Source organism: Phodopus roborovskii, unplaced genomic scaffold (assembly GCF_943737965.1).
Source record: "Phodopus roborovskii unplaced genomic scaffold, PHOROB, whole genome shotgun sequence".
NCBI classification, from domain to species: domain Eukaryota; kingdom Metazoa; phylum Chordata; class Mammalia; order Rodentia; family Cricetidae; genus Phodopus; species Phodopus roborovskii.
In genome coordinates this window covers 68,058-90,171 of record NW_026125791.1, presented here as the reverse complement: position 1 = coordinate 90,171, position 22,114 = coordinate 68,058, and the positions used below count along the sequence as shown (strand labels likewise).

Genomic DNA, 22,114 nt, shown 5'->3' with positions numbered 1-22,114 from the left:
GAACGAAGGAAGGAAGGAAGGCAACCAGGAAACCATAGTGGCTGGTTTTAAAAAGCAAAAAATTTGGGCTGGAGAGACAGCTAGGTCATTAAGAGCACTGGCTGCTCTTCAGAGGAGCCAGGTTCAATTTCCAGCACCCGCATGACAGCTCACAACTGTCTATAACTCCAAGATCCTGAAACCCTCACACAGACATACATACTGCCAAAACACCAATGCAAATAAAATATAGTGTTTTGTTTGCATAGCTTTAAAACTGGAACCAGAGAGATAGTGGAACAGTTGAAAGCACTGTCTACTCTTGCAGAGGACTCAGGTTCATTTCTTAGCTCCCATGTGGTGGCTTACAACTATCTGTAACTCCAGTTCCCAGTGATCTGGCTTCACTGGGCACCAGACATGCATGTGGTAAATGTGCACACATAGACAAGTCACCCAACCACATAAAAATAAATGTGTCCCCACAAAATTCCAATGTTGAAACCCAACAAGGAGGATGTACTCAGATTTTCCTCTGGGCCACCAGCTCAAAAATAATGACATGGAGACTTTTCTATATTCCATTGCATGACTTGCTACCTCCTCTCTCTGTACTGCCCATGCTGATTCCTCTGTGTTTGGATGGCAACTCTGCCTTTCTTCTTCCCAGAGTCCTCTCTGATACTGGAAGTTCCATCTACCTCTTCCTGCCTAAATATTGGCCATTCAACTCTTTATTATACCAATCAGAAATTGCCTTGTCAAAAACACATCTTTAAAGTGTAAACAAATATTCTGCAACAGGATGGTCCTAGGTAACTAGTTTGTAAAAGCAGAGCCTTCATAATTAAGATAATTAGGGTCCTTATGAACAAGGTCCCAAAGAGCTCAAATGAAGTATCCAATCATGTGAGGATACAAAATATTTTACATACACCAAATTTGTTAATACTTTGATTTTAGACCTCCCAACTTTTAGATAGTAAGAATTAAATTTCTGAAGCAAATGTCAATGGTGTATCCTTGTATTTCCAGCACTGGGGAGGCTGAAGAGGACAACTTTTAATTCAAGACCATCCTTGACTACATAGTAAGTTTGTAGTGATCCTAGGCAACATAGTCAACAAAAATAATAACAACAATAAAAATATTAGCCAGACATGGTGGCACATGCCTAGAAGTTCAGTACCTGAGAGGCTCAGGCAGGAAGATTCTGAGTTCAAGGTCAAACTGGGTTATATAACTACATGTATATGTATATGTTACATGGCTACAGAATGAGACCCTGTCTAAAAATGAGTACATAAATAAATGAAATAATTTTATTATGCATAAGTCAATTTGTGGTTATTTTCCTATATGAGTCTGAACAGACTAAGGCAGTGGTGATCCAGTCTCATCAACCTCCCATGATGCTCAGGGAGAAAATAAAGGAGGTTTCAAATACAAATGTATATAATTCCAAAATCTACAAATGATCAGGCTACATGAGCTCCACTTTAATGAAAAACTAAAATTCTATGCCTGTAATTCATTTTGTGGCTAAGGATGACCTTGAACTCCTGATCCTCCTACCTCCACTTCATTGGAGATTATAGGCTTGTACCACTAGGAACGGCCTAAACAATTTAGAAAACACATTTATTTAGATTTTAGTAGAAGTAGAAGTTAAGACTTTATAGTATTTCCCCATTTTTTTTATTTTTTTTAATTTTGGTTTTTTGAGACAGGGTTTCTCTGTATTGCTTTGAAGCCTGTTCTGGAACTAGCTCTGTAGACCAGGCTGGCCTCAAACTCACAGAGATTCGCCTGCTTCTGCCTCCCAAGTGCTAGGGTTAAAGGCATGTACCACCAACACCCAGCTGTATCTCCCCATTTTAAAAGTCAACTTGACAAAGGTTCTTGGCTAAAGTGATTTATATATTATCAGAGACTGAACCCTAGGGCTTAATGCATTCGAGGCAAGTGGTCTACCACTGATTACATCCACAGCCCTTTTCGCTGAAGTTTTAGCATACTGAAATTCCTTTTTTTTTCCCCCTCTCCCGGAAACCAACTTACATATCATCAAAATAAAGGTTAGCATGTTGCTTCTTCAGTGTGGAATTTTCAGATGGCTAAAGCCTATTTTCTTAAATCTTTCATGTACTGACTCAGCATAAAAGTAATCAGAGGTTTTGCAGAACTGAAAAGACTCTGGCATTTTATAAACAGACTGAAATCAGAAAATTAAGTGATTTACCAATTGCCCTAATTTTTTTTTATTTTTGGGGGGGTTCTTCTTTCTTTCTCTCTTTCTTCCTTACTTCCTTCCTGTCTGTCTGTCTGTCTGTCTGTCTTTGTTTCTTTAAAGACAAGGTTCCTCTGTATAGCAGTCCTGGCTGTCCTGGAACTCACTCTGTAGACCACGCTGGCCTTGAATTCACAGGCATCTACCTGCCTCTGCCTCCCAAGGGCTGGGATTAAAGGCATGCACCACCATCACCCAGCAATTACCCTAAATTTCCAATGAGTCTTATCTACCATTCAGAATGTACTTTGAATCAACTAAAAACTATTTATAATGCATAGTACAAATGTATATTATGACTTGTTGAAAAGCATGTATATTAATAGAGTAATGCTGGATGCTTGTTCTCTAATTATATGACACTGAAAGTTGAAATAGAACAAGATGCCATAAAGGTCTATTCTATTTATCCAAGGGACAGAGTTGTAACTGTGTAGAGCATATAGTTAATATGTGAAAGTCTCTAAATTAATGTCCCTAAATTCAACCCCCAGCTTACATGCATGCAAACAGCAAGTATTTATCCTTTATAAGACCAATCAAAATAAAGATTACCACTTAGAATTAATAAGTCAATTATGAGATGCCTTAGAACTCTGACAATAATCCAAAAGCAATATAAATATTCAAATATTTTAAGATGAAAGAGACAAAGATTTCATAGATTTGGAAAAATACTAACAGTGTTTTTCACAAACTAAGCTACTTATAAATAGAGTGCTTTATCAAATCCCATTCTAATAGATTCCAACTGCTTCAAAAATACACAACAAATGCAAACTATTCACAGATAATTCAAATGCAGTAGTATAAAAGGGAAATTCTGAAATAACCTCTCTACACTATTTCTCCACTGCTAGGTTTTTGCTTTGATTTGACCTTTCCTTGATCCCTGGGATATAGCTCAGAAATATAAGCTTCTTTGAATAACTGACAATGTCTTCATGGACAAATGCTTGCTCATTAATATTTTTAAGATGTATTTATTTTTATGTGTCTGTTGGCCTGCACTGTATGTGTATGCTCTATATGCATGCCTGATGCCCACAGAGGTCAGAAGACCGCATCAGACCCCCTGAAACTTTTGAGTTACAGATGGTGATCTGCCATATGGGCGCTGGTCCTCTACAAGAACAGCAAGTACTCTTAACTGCTGAGCCATTTCTATAGCCCCTATTCACTAATATTTATAATAATCAAAATTCTGTTTTATCCTAAAATAGTGTTGGTAAAAGGGTATTAGTTTGAAAGACAGTCTGCATTTGTTCCCTTTTAACAAAACTTTAAGTAATCTTAAGAGGAGACAGGATTATGTTCTTTGATCCACAAGACTTTAGTAACTGCTAGCACTTAGATCATTTTCTGGTATGTGCATGGTGTGTGTGCATATATACTGGTGTGTTCACATTTGTGAGAGCACACATTTGTAGGTGTATGTACTCGTAAGTGTGGATGGCAGCAGCAGACATTGCCTTCCTCAAACACTCTCCACTTTATTTTATGCCCACCTGGCTTTTACATGGGTGTGAGGAATCCAAACTCTGGTCCTCTGGTTCTCCTGATTGTGCAGCACTTTATCAATCCCCCCAGACTCCTGTGAGATCACTGTTAAAGGATACTCTATATAAAGAGAGTAAACTGCAACACTTACATGAGTAAAGGGGGGAGTACTCCAAAAGTTAGCATTGCTAAGTTTCAAGTTAATGAGCCATTAACCTTTGCAGCCATCTAGTTCTTGTAGCTAACAAAATTTGATTTTACATTCCCACTTGCAAAGAGTGAAACAATTGCAGAGAAAGATCTTCACATTATCTTTCCATGTTATTTTTCCTTTGAACAGACCACTGGGATGATTCAATTAAACTTCAGGTTAATTCCTTTAAAGTCTACTCTGATAGCAGTAGCAGGATAAATAAGAATATTACACTCAATAACAATACCATTTCAGACAAAATTCCCAAAATGTATTTAAATGCTAAGGCTCAAATGGTAAATAATCACATTCCATTTTTTCAGAATTAGAGGCTTCCTGACTCTCCACTCACTCTGAGTAATCTCTCCCATTGCTGCATTATTCAATGAAGTAGCCTCACTCATCTTAACAGCACAATTTTATTACTCCATTCCAAACACTATCAAGGGTTCCTTGACATAGTCCAAATTTTGTTCTTCCCAAACCTGTTTTTAAAACTGACTTCACAGACACTGTGGATATAAACAAGTGATAGAGTGCTTGTTTAGCACATATTAGGCACTGTATCATACACACACACACAACTAGTATAACCTCAAAAATTGTGATCCAGAAAAATTTAAACCTTAAAACTCTGTGATGAGTGATCAATATTTGTATATTTCCATGTTGAACTACATCCTGACTATAAATACTATTTGAAATCCGTGTTGAACTACATCCTGACTATAAATACTATTTGAATAAAGGCAATATTATAAATGGTGCCTAGAACACTGGGTGGTCATGGCACATGCCTTTAATCCCAGCACTCAGGAGGCAGAGGCAGGTGGATCTCTGTGAGTTGGAAACCAGCCTGGTCTACAAAGCTAGTACCAGGATAGCCAGGGCTGTTACACAGAGAAACCCTGTGTCAAAAAACCAAAAGCCAAAAGCCAAAAAAAGGTGCCTAGAAAGAAACAAGTCCAATTTGTAGAGCCTGTGAGATAAACAATTGGAGGGATCTTATTTAAGGAAAAAATAAAACTACAAATAGCAAAAAGTAAATATGCTGAATACAAAAGAAAATTTGCAAGTTACATCTGGACACTCTGCTACAAGCCTGCAATCCCAACACTCAGGAGGCAAAGGATTCAAGATTTAAAGGTCCGCCTGAGCTACACAGCAAGACTGTCACACATACATACACAAATAAATTACAAGTTACAAACTTCTTGAAAATCTTTTTTACTGAGATGGGGGAGAGGGAGGAAGGGAGGGAGGGAGGGACAGAAAGGGGACTTTTTAAAGACAAAGGTTGAGACAGGCATAGTGGCACTTCTTTAATCCTACATAGCATTAGGACAGAAGAAGCAGGTGGATCTCTGCAACTTGGAGGCCAACCTATATTGAGAGTTCTGGAATAGCCAAGGCTGTATATCAAGACACACATTCTCTCTCTCTCTCTCTCTCTCTCTCTCTCTCTCTCTCTCTCTCTCTCTCTCACACACACACACACACACACACACACACACACACACAAAGATAAATGTAATAAACCACCATAACTAATATTTTTATTAATGGTATCTGAAGCATCTCTATAACTAAGCTTCTTTATATATACTTTTAACCATAGTTATTTCCTGCTAATGATTTTATAAAATAATTTTTGTACAGAAAGATAATTCAGTTTTTCCTGAAGACTGGATGTTAGTTTCCTGTCTATTCTACAATATTAGTGTTAGAATGCTGTATCCCTGAGAGCAGCACCAGTCCTAAAAAGCATTTGTTCAGCCATAGTTTAGAAAGGTTCTTTCCAGCATTACAAGTGATCATTGAGTTTTTACAGATGCTGGCAAATTTGAGGAAAGTCCTGAGTTTCTTTCATATATAAGCTACAATAGGATTTCAGGAAATTTTGTAATTCCCAGTGCAGTAGCTAATCTTATGTTAGTTACTCCAAGATGATGCTATTCTTTTACCAGTTTTATATCAGGCCTGACATCTTCATGTTAAGATCCTGGAGGAGGCAGCAGAATGGATGGTAAGGACTTTGTGAGCCACGCCTATAGCATAATTCCTAGCAAAACTTCACTAAACAGATATAACCAAGAACCAATCACACAAAGCCAAATAGCCTAGTAACATTAAACCAAGCGTATCTCCAACTTGACTTTCCCACTTATATTGTGCAAATGCTCATATATACTCTAATCATTCAACACAAAGGGAACCTCTGATAAGAGGTAGAGGTGAAGTGAAAGGATAGTAGTCCATTAACAACTTAAAAATCTTGCTTTTCCAGACACACGGGAGAGGGCGTAGGCCCTACCCTAAATGATATGACAGACTTTAAAGACTCCCCATGGAAGGCCTCACCCTCCCTGGGGAGCAGAAAGAGAATAGGCTGGGGTTTGGTGGGGGTGATAGGGGAGGATGGGAGGGTGAGAGAACTGGGATTGACATGTAAAACAACCTTGTTTCAAATTTAAATTGAAAAGGGAAAAAAAATCTTGCTATTGCAAATTGTACAAAATACAACTAGAGACACAGTAGACCATAATTGTAACCCTCACCCTTGGGAGACTAAGGCAAACTCAAATCCTAACTTAGCTACACAATGAGACCTTATATTACTTTTTAGCATTTTGGCTAAGTTCCAACCTAAAAAAAAAAAAACAAAAACAAAACAGGCATGGTAAAGCAACCATACAGAGAGTCATGAGTTCAAAGACAGCTTGGGCTATAGTGAGGCCCTATCTCAAAGCAAGCAAACAAAACACCTATCCATGTGAGCACATTCAAGACTCTTTCCAGAGTCAGAGGGAAGTTAATGCAGGCAGAGGCTCTGAATGTTAAGTCTCATTATCTTCACAATAAATCTCCATCTGAGCCTAAAGGCTTAATAGTAATTTTTTAAGGGAAAGGTCACAATGTGTCCTATTTCATAAAGGGTTTTGCTGGAGAAAACGCAGAGATGGAAAAGGCTGACGTGTTTCCTTTCAGGTTCAGCAATCAAATTAGCAATGTGCCCTGGAAAGTGCAGCTTTCAGTGTATAAATCACTGTTGGAAACCCAAAGTGCTTTCATATTACCGCCCTGCTCTTCTTCCTTTACTATTTAATCAGGATGCAATTGCATTTGTCTAACTTTAAACAGACTTTATTAGAAGTGGAAATAGCAGTTTTTACATCTGAGTGGGGCACAAGTAGAATGCTTTGAGAAATAGAAATGTATTTGAAAATATTAAAATAGAATTTAGCTGGGGGTATAGAGCTTTTTAGCATACACGAGGCCCTACTTTTAATCCCCAGCACCATAAAAAGAAAAAGGCTATCTGTAATTTCAGCACTTCAGAGGGAAGGACTAAGATCAAGAATCCAAGGACACCCTTAGCTACGTGGTGAGTTTGAGACTGACCTGGTACACATGAGACCCTGCCTTAAGAAAAAAAAGTGGAGGGGACTAAAGAGCTAAGAGCACTTGCTGCTCTTTCAGAGGACCCAGATTCAGTTCCTAGCACTGACATGGGTAACTCACAACTGCCTGTAACTCCAGTTCCAGGCAATCCAACATCCTCTTTCACTCTCTTCCAGTACCTGCTCACATGTGGTGCACATACATGTACTCAGCTCAGGCACATATATATAAAACATAATAAATGCATAAATATTTCGTTAAGTGGAATCTAGCCCTATTGGTATATATAGATGTTTTAATAGAAATGAATACTCAATACACTTTATTAGACAGGGGCTAAAGGTTTGGTAAAATACCTAAATTGTCAGTAGACAGCAAGTAACTAACTTGAAAAACTGGTGAACTAGCATCTATGGTTAAATGGCTTTACTGTGCAATTAGCACAGATAAAACTGTATAATTAGTGATATTTGTCTTGAGTTCTGGCCTCCAGCACCAGCCCTCCCTTAACTCAAGTGGAGGTTTAATTAGATTCATTTATGAATAAATAAGTAGATGTGTCATACATATTAATTATTGAAATGAACTCATTTTAAAGCTCTAAGCCTGAAGGATGTGGCACTTTCTTGCTCATCATCTTCCCTGACTGACAAACTACAAAGTATACACCTAATTTTATAAAGCTATGATTCATAAATATCATGTAAATATTTTTTTTACAATTTTGGCTATTTGTGGAAATAAATTTATTTAGGAAACTTGTAACATAGTGATAAATGAGGTATTACCCATTACTTCTCAGCTTTTCCAAGTTGGCTCTCTTGCCAAATAACATTAAAACCAACCATACAAATCCTTCTTGGTTTGTTGGTAAGAAGTAAAGGAATCAGGCCAAGGTAGAATGTAGTGGGATATTCACTTTGTCTCCTTCTGTGGCAGTGACCACGCCCATTGGGGGGGTGGAGTCAGGGGCGGAAGTGACCTGTGGAAAGAGGTCTGAGGAGGAGCAGGGAATGCTCTCTGGCTGGCAGGTTGGGGAGAGGAGAGCATCTGGTAGAACTTGCTGGTGTTCATCTGTCTAGGTTGTAAGTTATTTCTCCCTTAATAAACATCTATTCGGCCTATTTGTTTATCCTGATCCTTATTTAACCGCAGAAGATGAAATCTATTTTTGAAGCATGTGAAGATGGGAAAATGTATGCCTAGGTGTTCGCATGGATGCCTCTGGGACAGAAAGCTTCATGCAACACAAACCACATGACAGAAATGAAGCTTAACCATAGCTGTCTACTTAGCTGTGGCTGATCAGAGTCAGCACAAGAGAACACTGCTTCCCTCCAGGCAAGTACTAAACTGGGCCCACAGTTTATTCCATCCTCTCTAACTAAGAGGAGTAGGAAAGAGATGGAGAAAAGAACCTAGAGATTCATATGTGGAAAAGAGGAACCACAGGTATATTAACATTCTCACATGACTTGAATTAATCAGGAGGAATCATAACATGATACTTATAAATGATTTATCATAAAAACAAAGTGAATCAATGTGTTCAAGACTCTGAGAAGTTTCATGGACAAGAACATTATATATAAACAATAAGATATAGATCCTGTGTTCTTCTAAAAACCCAAAACAATTTGAAATCTCTAATGACTAAATAGTTAAAAATTAACATTTAGATAAAGCAGAGTTCAGGTAGGTATCTAATCTAGAGATACACAAAACTTCTAGCTCCAGTGCAATATGTATATACTTAAAATATAATGAGCTTTTCAGAAAAAGGAACCTGGCGAATTCTCAATTTTAAATTATGTGATAAATATGGTGTGTTTTTGGAAAAGTTCCCTTTAAAATATTGACATCTTGGGCTGGAAAGATGGCTCAGAGGTTAAGATCACTGGCGATTCTTCCAGAGGTCCTAAGTTTAATTGCCAGCAACCATATAGTGCCTTACAACCATCCATGATGAGATCTGATGCCCTCTTCTAGCATGCATGGGTACACGCAGATGGAACACTGTATACATAATAAATAAATCTTTAAAAAAATATTGACATCTGCAAGCTTACTCCTGTGATACTAGCACTCAGAATGGTGAAACAAGAGGATTGACAAGAGTTTGAAGCCGGCCTCAGCTACCCAGTAGATTCCAAGACACCCTGGGCCACAGTGAGACCCCCTTTCTCAAAAACATCTGATCTTAGTAGTATTCTAAGAATGCTCACACTGAAAGCCTTTGAGGATTGAAGCAAGATGATCAAATTCCAAAGTGGCATTTACTTTACACCAGCATTGTAATTTAATGAACATTGCATAAAACTATCACCAATGTAAGATGATTTTAGATGGTAAAAATAAATACTAAGACACTGAGCACATTGTACAAATGAGAACAAAATTCAGTAAGAACACTACATATTGAAATTAACTCATTAAGCTCCAGTAGTGAAAATAAACATATTCAAGTCTTAACAATTTGTAACATAATATTGAAGAAAATGCTACCATTATGATTGTTATTATAATAGGACTCTTCAAACAAATTCTCTTTGAGCCATAGTCTTGCTTGTAGCCCAATCTGGACTGGAACATGCTATGCAACCCAGCTAGCCGCATACTAACAATTGTTCCTGGAAAGGAAGGGTGGCTTCCTTCCAAGCCACCATACACAGGAACCTTCAACACCTTGATAAGAAAGGAGCTCTGTTCCTTGAACTCAATGTATAAGTTGCAGAGAAACAGGGGAGAATGGGCATGTGAGAAACTGGTGAAATGGGATGAATTAGTATCAGTGGTGAGACTGCCAAAGAGCTACAAGAGATAGAGGTAAGGCTCCAAACTAAAGGAGCAACTGAACCATCTTTACAGTTCCCTTAGTTTGGACCCTTACCGCCATCAATCTCAGTTTGATTTCCAGCTCCCATGTAAATATCCAGGTGTAGTGCCATACACCAGTAATCCTAGTGCTGGGGAAGAAGACACAAGAGGATTTCTGGGGCTCACTAGTTGGAAAATGTAGCCAAGTCATAAACTACAGACCAGTAAGAGAACCTGCCTAAGGTGGATTAAGGTGAAGAGAAATTCAGGAAGATACTGGCATGAACATCTACCTCCATATGCATATGAACAAACACATTCATATATCACACATACATAAATGTGTGTGTTTAATTTAAAAATTATGCTTCATAGTATGGAACCAGGCCACCTGCACATGGGTGACAGCTAGGAGGCCTGAGCAGTCTATGCAGCCCCTGGTAATTTATACCTACTGTACAAATGGACATTGGGAGCCTGATAATTTATACCTACTATACGAATGGACATTGGGAGCCCATTCCCCATAGAGGAATACTCTCTCGGCCTAGACACATGAGGGAGGGCCTAGACCCTGCCTGAAATGATGTGACAGACTTTAATGATTCCCCCATAGAAGGTCCCACACTTTCTATGGAGCAGAAGATGGATGGGATGGGGGTTGTTGGGAGGCATGGGAGAATGGGAGGGAGAGCTAACTGGGGTTGATATATAAAATAATTTAATTTAATAATAAAATAATTTAATTAAAAAAATTATGCTTGGAGATAGGTGACAGACACCTCTAATCCCAGCATTTGGGAAACTGAGGCAGGAGAATGTACTGGCATCTTGCTTTACTAGTGAACTTGCAGTGGTGGCCACATCCTAGGGGTGTGCCAAAAATCACCAAACAAAGAAGAATCTGATTTATGGTACCAATATCTAATACAGGGTAAAATCTCACTATCTAAACACCTTACTTTCCAGTATCTTACTTCCCAGCCTATCTCCTTACTTCTCAGTATAGTAATAGTCCCAATTCACACAAAAATCAAAGCTGGCTTTGGAGTTGGACTGTGGCTTTCTCCTTTTCTAAATCCAAGCATTTTGTTTAGAGAAAAATTCAGAGTTTCTGCCTCATATTACAATTTTCCTCATACTTATTTTCATCCTTATTGATACCTTTCCCTGTATGCATACCTATAAAATTTAAATTTTCTGTTTTGATATTAATGTTTAAGTCTTCCACAGTGAACAATAAAATTTCCTAATAACAATCTCTGAAATCTCCAGAAAGAAGATGGGGCCCCACAACATTGATCCCACTTGAGTTCAAAATGGTGTTCTTGAACTAGTAAACACCACTCAAGGATCTGTTTGGTACTAAAACTGTTCTAGACAATTCCAGATTAGCTAGCTGAGATGGTCTACCTTCTTATAACACTCTGGTTAGAGCTTCAGATAAGAACTTCAGGTAAGCTTCCCCTGCTACTCAGAGACCAGCTACAAATGTTACAGCTAGTCCTCTTGAGATTTATCACTGCTTTGTTTTTGTTTTGTTTTCCTACAGGATCCCATAGAGTCACCTTTGCCTCCCCGTGACAGGTGGAAGCAATTCTAAGAAAACAGCGTCCCTTTTCCCTACAGTTGGCTTAGATGGTGTTTTGATTTTCCCCAAGGATATGTATAATTGTCACCTGCTGAGGGTTGGTTTTAAGTTGTGTAGGATTGGGAAAGGAATTTGACTCAGAAATCTCTTTTAGAAAAGTATAAAGGGGATGGATTAGTATATCTTCTTGTGAACTATTTTAGCAACTATTAGCTATAGACAACTTATATTGTTATAGATTATTGAATATTGATACTTATGTAAAATTAATTTTGTATTCCTGTCTTGAATAATTTGTATATTGTTTCAAACTTAAAAGTATATTTGTAATACTGTGTAGGCTCCTCTTTCTGTCTATGATGTTTTTGTGCACAAATGTAAAATTATCTTTATCATATTGTATGTATGTATGTTTCTACAAATGCTTAAGATATTTTGTATATTGATACAGTTTAGGATATTTTTTATCAGATTGCACTATACAGTTCTACCTCTGGTCAAGATATTTCAGTTCTAACTCTGATCTAAAGATTTGCAAATATATGTATATAGTTACAAATCTGAGGTAATTTTCCTTATTCTGCACAACTGCTTAAAGATTGTTTAAATTATGGGAAGCTTCAGTCAGTAAGCAATATATATATGTGTGTGTATATATATTTGAGAATTACAGATTATAGTTACCTATGCTTCTTATATGATGTTAGTCAGGTTCTCTATGTGCTCAGAGATGTACCCAACATAGATATTTGATCTTCAAATACTTCAAAGACCTACAAAATATGGCATTTAACTGTTTAATAATTTAGAACTACGTTGACATGAGACACAATTGCTCCTGACAACACCAAGCTATTCCCGAGAATATGGTGAGCACTGATGACACTACATTTGGAGTTTGTTTTCTTCTTGGCAATACTGGCCTTTTGGGCAAAGAACTGACCCTGACTCAGCCACTGACATTGGACACACTGTCCTAAACTGGCAAGCAGGAGATAAACATAAAAAGACTACTGAACCTTGCCAAGTCAGGGTAGACAGTCTTTCAAATTTTCCTGCTTCTGAGATGGTCTGTCAGATACTCTAGGCCTTAGCCAAAGTTGGTTGACCCTATGTTACTGTGAGACCTTGAGTGAGTATCCGAGTAGCCTGCTGTTTCTGTCATTTCTTATACCTTTAGAAAGTGACCTGCTTACATTTCCTGCTTACCTTAGTAATGTTATTTTCATGCTCAGGTCTTTGATGAGGTTACAGACTACATAGTCACAGCTATATCCTCTCTTATCTTAGCTATTAGGTACAAGACTGAGACTTTCCAGAATAGTAAAGCTATCAGAGTAATCTCTATTATATGTCATTACCCTGGGCCTGGACATTTAGTATGTGTTTCTTGCTTAATATTGCTCTTACTGGTTGTAGATATGAATTTATGTATGTTTTCACCTTTCTTTATTCTGGACTATACTTAATATTTGTTATCATTGTATATAGTTTTTGTATCAGGCTTAAAACTCCCTTATTTAGAAAAAAAAGGGAAATGTAGTAGCAACTTGCTTTGCCAATGAACTTAAGGTGATGGACACATCTAGGAGCACGGCTTCAGGTGTGCAAATGTGACCCCTTATAAGGAAGAGAAGGGGCTGACTTACTCTTTTGGGTTATGGTCAGAGAATCAGAAGGACAGAGACTACATCTTCAGGAACAGGAAGATGGAAGCAGTTACTTACTATTATTTGTGTAAGTGCTTCCCTAATAAATACCCATTTATCATTTATCTTGGATCTTGGGGACTCATTTAAACCTTGCGTTCAGGAGAAATACTGCAAATCCCAGCATAGCCTAGGCTACAGAGACCCTGTCTCAAAATAGAGGCTGGAGGTTTGGCTCAATGGTTAAGAACATCTTATTGTTGATGACATCTTACTAATTTACAAAGTAACTTACTTTAATGTGATGGATACCGCTTGCTTTCCCAATCTGCTGTTCAATAGTCCGGACACAAGAAATACATGTCATTCCCTCAACAGAGATAGTGACTGAACTCACATCCATACTTGGCTCCATTTTGATGTCTTTACATTCCTGTTAGAGAAAATAAAATCATTGACTTATCCATGAAAATAATCTTTATTCACATTTTCTACATACCTCCAATTGAAAATGCGCTAATAATAAAATATGATCAGCATTTTTTTTTATACTTGCTGAGGAAAAGTTTTAACAAACCTTTGATGAAGTAAAGCAAAGTAGCTTCTATGGCTAAGCTAAGTTAAAAACAAAACAAAACAAAACAAAAAAAGACATGTAACACTCCAAGTAATAAAATTTTGGGACCAACAAGATGGCTTAATTACCAGAGTTCAAGTCCCCAGACCTACATGATAAAAGAGAAACAACTCCCTAAAGTTGTTCTCTGACATCCACATGTAGACACACAGATGTGCATGCACACAAATATAAATAAGCAAAACATAAGAAAATTTAAAAGTATAACATTCTTTTATAAACTACTTTCCTGATTGTGAAACATCTTTAACATGTAATCTCATGTAATGTTAGGTGTAGACAGAAAACTCAAAATTGCCCCAAATCCTTAGTCTACATGATTTCTTCTGTCTAACCCCTCTGGTCTCCAACCACTCAGCACACCTGACTCTGCCTGTCATACTGCCTACTGGGTGACTGCCTATTCTCTTGGTTTGGAACTTCTCATTTTCAGAAATATATAGCTAATTTTCTGATGCCTTTCAAATCTTTGTCATGAGGCCTACATTGACACCATATTTAAATAGTAACCTATAGCCCTTCAACACAAACATAACCTGATTTCCTATTACTGCTATTTTTTCTATAGAACCCCCATCTCCTAATATGCAACTCCATAATTTGCTTATTTACTCTGTTCATTGTTTATCTATAGTGCATCAGTTCTCAACCTGTGAGTTGTGACTCTTTTGGGGGCCAAATGCAAAGGGGTCACCTAAAACCACTGGAAAACACAGATATTTACATTGCAATTCATAACAGTAGCAAAATTACAGTTATGAAGTAGCAACAAAAATAATTTTACGGTTGGGGGTCACCATGACATGAGAAACTGTACTAAAGGGTTGCAACATTAGGAAGAATGAGTACAATGCTTTTGTGGTTTTACAACACATTCCAGACTCTTTTCTACTCCCTTCAAGTAATTGAATTTAACTCTTTTCACCCTGAGTATGTCCTAGATTTAGTGATCCTTTCAATGAACATTATGATGGACATGACAACATGTTAATTTCTAATACTAGCTCATAAAGGACACTGTGGACTATGGGTGTGGCAATGTTTGACTGTTATCTTAGAATTTGGAAGGCTACAGCAGGATGATTCAAGACAGAAAGCAGCCTGAGCTACATAAGAATGAAGGCCAGACATCAAAGAGATAGCCAGGCACTGGTTACTCTTTCTAAGGGCTTGGGTTTTATTCCTAATATCCATATAGTGCTCACAACCATCTGTAATTCAAATTTCAGGAGATCCAACATCCATTTCTTGCCCTTCTTGACTACCAGGCACACATATGGTACTACAATAAACATGAAGGCAAAGCACCCATACATATAAAATATTTTACAAAATAGTTCAAGACAGGCCGGGTAGTAGTGGTGCATGCCTTTAATCCCAGCACTCAGGAAGCAGAGACAGGCAGATCTCTGTGAGATTAAAGCCAGCCTGGTTTATAGAGCAAGTTCCAGGACAGGCTCCAAAGTTACAGAGACACAGTGGAGAGAGAGAGAGAGAGAGAGAGAGAGAGAGAGAGAGAGAGAGAAAGAGAGAGAGAGAGAGAGAGAGAGAGAGAGAGTTTTCAAGACAAGCCCAACTTATATAGTAACACTCAGTGTCAAAAAATAAGAGGGGAAGGGAATGTATATTTGTTTATATGAACAAGTGCAAATGTACACAAGAAAGTTCAGAGGACAACTGAGGGTATTAGTTCTGTCCTTCCACCATGTGGGTTCCAGGGGATCAAACTCAGTATATAAGGCTTTGTGTCAAGCCCCTTTATTTGGCTATCTCACTGGCCCCATGTATTCATTTTGAAACGGAGATGTAATTCACATGCTAAGAAACTCAGTCTTTGAAGTGCTCCAGTTCAGTGGTTTTTAGTACATTAGAAAGATGTACAACCACAACAATCACATGATGGCAGAACTTTTCCTTTTCCTCAAAAAAGAAACCTCTATCCTGACAAGATGGCTGAGCAGGTAAAGGCACCTACCACCAAGCCTCACAGCATAAATTCAATCCATGAGACTCACACAGTGGAAGGAAAAAAATCAACTCCTCCAAGGTGATCTCTGACCTCCACTCACATACTCTGGCATATGTACATGCACATACATACATACATACATACATACATACATACATACATGCATATACATGCAAAATAATAAATAAAAAATAAAAATGAAAAAATCCCCATTATCAGTTAGACTTATTCCCTTTTACTCGGTCCCTGAAAAATATTGATGGACTTCCTATCTCTACAGATATACCTATACTAGTCATTTAATGTAAATAGATTTATTCAGTGTGGCCTTTTATATCTAGATTCTAGTAGTTGGCATATTATCAAGGTATAGCTACAAAGTTACATATACTGACATTTCATTCTTTAATGTTCTTGATGGTTTACACTAAAGCATAAAAGCTTTTAATTTTATGAAGTCTATTTATCCATTGTTTTTGTTTGATTTATTTGTGCTAGGGATCAAATCCAGGACTTGTACATGCTAAGCCAAGTGCCTACTATTGATCTTCACCCACATACTCCAAGTGACATTCTTAATATTTTTGGTTGTGAGCCTAGCCTTTAACAGCTGAGCCATCTCTCCAGCCCTCCAAGTAACAGTCTTATACATGAAAATATATACAATTCTCTCAGAACCATTTTAAAGCTTTATTGAGACATAGTTGACATTTATCTCACATACTTAAAGTATAAAATTCAATGGTTCTCTTTACATATGCATCCACATGTGTAGCCATCGTCACAGTTAATTTTAGAAGATTTTTATCATCTCATAAGGAAATCCTATCCCCTTATTATCTCTCACTAACTCCTAAACTCATCACCCTCAGTGCTAGGAAACCACTTATCTAGTTTCTGTAGACACAGAATTCCTCTTCTAGTTATTTCATGTTACAGGAATCATATAATATGCTATCTCATGTGACCTGGCCTCTTTAAGTTTGCTTGTTTTCAACTTTAATCCATGTTGTAGCACATACTGATATACCATTCCTCTTGCAGTTCAATAAATACACATTTTGATTATCCACTTATTAGCTAATGGACATTTGAGTTACTTCCACTTTTGGTTCTTATAAATACTGATTTTGTAAATGTTTATATAAATTTTGTGCTTTTATTTCCTGAAGAGTGTTGCATAACTTGGCTCAACTGTCTGAGGAACCGCCAGGGTATATTCCAAAGCAGCTGTGTCACTGTGAATTCCCACCAATAGTATATGAGAACTTCAGTTTCTTTACCTCCTCAGAGACATCTGCTGCTATCTGCTTCTTATTGTGTATGTGGAATGAGGTTAGTTTTTTGTTTGTTTTTGTTTGTTTTCCAGATAAGGTCTTTCTTTCCCCTTCTGGATGGCAAGTCCACTAAGTGGGTAAATGAAATATGGGTTATAATGCCACGCTGGAGCATGATACAGCAGTGAACTAGAAAAGTGACTCCCAGTGTAAGCAACTTTACCACCAATGGAACATTTTGCAATGTCTAGAGACACTGAGGTCAAAGGGGAAGGATCACTGGTCTCTAGTGAATACAGATCAGGGACTGCACTAAGCACTCTGTGTGGAGAAGGGAACCCCTCATAGAAATGTATCTGGTCTCAAATATGTGCAGCACAGAGGCTGAAAAACTCTGATGAGAGCCATGAGCAACAAGATAAATACCCAGAAACCCCAGAATCGAAGGAGAAATGTTTTAGAAGGACACAAAAATTTAAAAACCTAAAACATTTTCTGTTCTGTTTATATGCACACACACACACACACACACATATGAATATGAAGAAACAGAGATTGGAAAAGGAGGAGTGTGACTGTAGAGGAGAGCAAAAGGACAATTGAACTACTTAGGTGCTCCACTTCTTACGATGGATAGTGACACATAAGTATGTGGTTTCTATAGGGTCCTCATTATAGTTTTTAATATTGTTTTAGACAAGATCTTGCTATGTATACCAGACTCACCTTGAATCCACTATATTGCCCAGGATGGCCCCAAACTCACAGAAATATTCTTTTCTTATATCTTTGTTTGCGAGCCTAGCTTTTAATGGCTGAGCCATCTCTCCAGTCCAAGAAATATCCTCTTCTTTAATCCCCCAAGTGCTGGGAGTCTACTCTGCCTGACTCCCAATTGGCATTTTTTTTTCTCTTGAGACAGGATCGTATGTGTTCCAGGCTGGCCTCAAACACACAGGTTGTCTTTGTCACCCAAGTACTGGGAATATAATCATACAATAGCATGCCTGGCTCCTTACTGTGCATTTTCTTCTTGAGACAGGATCTTATTTAGTCTAGGCTGGCCTCAAACTCATGATGCTTCTGCCTCAAACTATCAATATAATGATTTTTAAAGATAGGATATCATATAGTCCCAGCTGCCTGGAACTCAGATCCTCCTGTTTCTGCCTCCTAAGTCCTGGGATTAAAGGGGTGAGCCACTATGCCTGGCCCTATAATATTGTTTACAGACAAATAAAAGGCTATTTTAAGAGAAAACAGTGAAGAGGATGGAAAGCATGTATAGAAATTAGAAGTTACTAACACTGAAATAATTTAGTGAGATTAACAACTAGTAAGATAACTGACAATTAATTCAAACATATAAATAGTCCAAATCACCCATTTCTATAACACCAAAGCTATATAAACACAACTGCTTTATTAAATTTAAAAAAAAATGTCTGCTTGGTTAAACAAGTGGGTAATTTCTAGCTATGCAAACAACATTGAACTAGTTGCCTCCAGGGTAGCTATACAATATTTCCAAATCTACTTAAAGTTTTCCCACCCATTTGCTTTCACTGGAAATCACTACCACTGCAATGTAAACAGACAGAAAAGGCACTAACCTCTGTTATTATATATAACACATCCCTTTCTTATAAATTGTGTAAGCTTTCAAAATGAAAATTAATCCTACTACTTAATCTGTTTCCAAAATATTGAATGCTAACTTTCATTCGTCAGACAACTGTTATTACAGAAGGACTGGGATCCCAGATGAAGCAGGTGGAGTATGTAGGCAATGTCCTTTGAAACATAATTGTCCTTTTCATGTGGCTATTCCTACAAGATTAGGAGTCAACACTAAAAGAAATATTAGTAAGATCAAAGCAGCATAGGACATTGGTTTTACTGGTCATTTTTATGACTCCCACACTAGTCAGAGCATCTACAAATAATCAGTCATGCAATAGCAATACTTATACCTCAGATTCCTACAGTATTGCATAGCTAAAAACCTTCAAATATATCTCTCAACAATCCTGCTACATAATAAGCAAAGTGGTAAACTCCTTTAAAATAAAGGAACTAAAGCTCAAATGTAGCCACACTCACACAGACAACTCAGGAAGGAATCCAGGGTTAATCATAGCATCAAAATGATTAATAGGGCAACAGTTTCAAAAGCCATAAAGCAAGACCAGACAAAGATGAAGCAATATGGGAAAATGCTTTAAAAACATTAGTTCCCTGCAAAGAAAACAGAGGAAGACAGGTTCCCCAGGAATTGATAAATATTCCTGAGATCTCTATGAATCTTCCTATTACAAGCTAAACAACTGATGCCATGCCAGTAAGACTAGAGGGAAACACATGTTTCCAGTGAGTATGACACTTTTTTGCTTTAGATAGGGCAGTTGTTATAACCTCAAGAAAGCAGGATAAAATCATATTGACCTATTTAACATCATGAAAGAATCAGCCACTTTCCAACCCTTTTATGACTTAAATATGGACTTAATGCAACAGTCTTAGATTGTAAGAAGATAGGTGGTTGGAATGCATGCTTCCCATCAAAATAATCACCTGATTCAAGCTTGTCAGATACAACTTATAAGCAAATTAAAGACTTCCTATAATTATAGGTTTTTTTCATTATTTTTCAGTTCTAAGGACCTCACTGTTAATCACCACAGCTAATTCCCAATGCAGCTTTCTTCATGAGGGAACATCTACTTTAAAATTTTAGTTCTAAGAAAAGGCAGTATCCCAAATCATATAAGCAAAAATATTAAAGACATATGAAAATTAATGCTGTCAAAATTTAACTATTCATATAAAGTTGAAAATATGTTTCATATTTGTTGGTTGGTTTCAAAGAAGTATAAAATTATAATAGAGCCAAGTGTGGTGGTACACACCTTTAATCCCAGCACTTGGGAGGCAAAGGCAGGATGGGTCTCTGAGGCCAGCCTGGTCTACAGAGCAAGTTCCAGGACAGCCAGGATAGTTACACAGAAAAACCCTGACTCAAAAAAACAAAAGGAAAAAAGAAGCCTTTTTGATACTATGGCTCAGGGATGACTGCAGAAGATGGGAATGGAAAGATTCTAAGGGCCTGAGGAACAGAAAGTTTGCTGTAAAACTGTGTCTTCTAGAAATGTCAGGGAAGCTACATCCATGAAGTCTCCTCAATATGACTACCTAAACAAGAACTGAACAAGAATGACACCAATAGGCAATAGGCGTGCCAAAGTGGACGGGGAAGGCTCATGAGGTCTCTACCCTACACAAAGAACTACAGCCAACCAAGGAATGCTGAGTGGGAAAGACGTCTTCACCAGCAAAGTGTACACCAATTGGTTATCCAATACCAAATGGTCAGCCCTGAAAACATAAATGCAAGTGACATTATACAGACTGAGCAGGTTGTATTTAAATAACGAGTAACTAACACACACACACACACACACACACACACACACACACACACACAAATTAAAGAAAGAGGACAAGGGCGGGGTGGGGTGGTGGTGGCACACATCTTTATTCCCAGCACTTGGGACGAAGAGACAAAAGGATCTCCATGAGTTCAAGGTCAGTCTGGTCTACAGAGGACAGGTTCCAAAGCTACACAGAGAAACCCTGACTTGAAAAAACCAAAGAAACCAAAACAAAACAAAAGAAAGAGGCCATGATTTAAATGAGAACAAAGGAGGACATGGAAGGGACTAGAAGTAATAAAGAGAAAGGGGAGTGATGTATTTATACTCTCAAAGAATAAAAAAAAATATTTTAGAGCATTTTTTGAACCCAGGGCTTTGTGGATCTCTGTGAGTTTGAGGACAGCCAGGGCTACATATTGAAACCCTGTCTCAATACAACAACAAAACACCCCATTTAAAACAATTTAAAAGTAGGTAAATGAGGCTGGAGAGATGATAGTTCAGTAGGTAAATGCTTGTTGCACAAGCTTGAAGACATGAGTTCAACCCACAGTATCCAAGTTAAACTGCCAAGCATGCCCAACACGGTAACCCAGTCCTTCAATCCCAGTGATTCTGAAGGCAGAGGCAGGCAGATCTCTGTAAATGCCAGGCCAGCATAGTCTACTTTGAGCATTTCAGGCCAGCTAGGGACTACACAGTGTGAGCCAATCTCAAAAAAATTAATAGATAGGGTAGGAAGGCAAAGAAAGTGTTGTTCACTTGTAATCCCATCACTGAGAAGGCAAAAATCTGTCTGACTCTCACTGGCCAAATAGCTTAGCCTCATCAGCTAGGCCCAGATCCCAGTCAGACACTGTCTCAAACAACAAAGTGGGTTAATGGGATTCAAATTCAGGTCTTTATGCTTCCATAGCAAATATTTTACAAACTGAACCACTGCTTCAGCCCCTAGAACTAGATAAAAAAAATTCAACAGAAAAACTGAACATCAGGAGTCAGAAGTAAGAAAAATAAATTCTACAAAAGATGAACTGAAGAATGAAAACCAATGTAATAGTGTGCAATAGTCATATGTAGTCATATGAAAGCTAGTGGAAGGAGCTAACTCAGTTTTTTGCAGACAATGATAGATTTCCATGTTCTGTTTAACCAAAAATTATTGATAAGTCAGGCCTTAAAAAGAGAATGTGCCTGGTTGTAGACTGGTATATTGAGAAGGCCAAATTCAGCAACCAGTTTTCCATACTTTTTAACAGCCAAGATAGAATAGAAGATAAGAAATTCAAAACAAAAGGAGAGGGGAGAAGGGAGGAGGAAGAAGAGGAAGGAGAAGAGGAGGAGGAAGAAACTGAAACTAGATGTCGACTTGAAAC

General features: G+C 37.8%; 1 protein-coding gene across 1 annotated transcript in view; it reads right to left on the bottom strand.

Moving 5' to 3' along the window:
• The window catches only part of Atp7a (ATPase copper transporting alpha), a 101,115-nt gene that overhangs the window by 47,114 nt on the left and 31,887 nt on the right, over positions 1–22,114 (bottom strand). The window contains exon 2 of the mRNA XM_051178651.1: positions 13,717–13,854. Coding sequence (XP_051034608.1) covers positions 13,717–13,836 — 120 coding nt within the window. The 5' untranslated portion in view covers positions 13,837–13,854. The remainder of the gene's footprint in view (positions 1–13,716; positions 13,855–22,114) is intronic.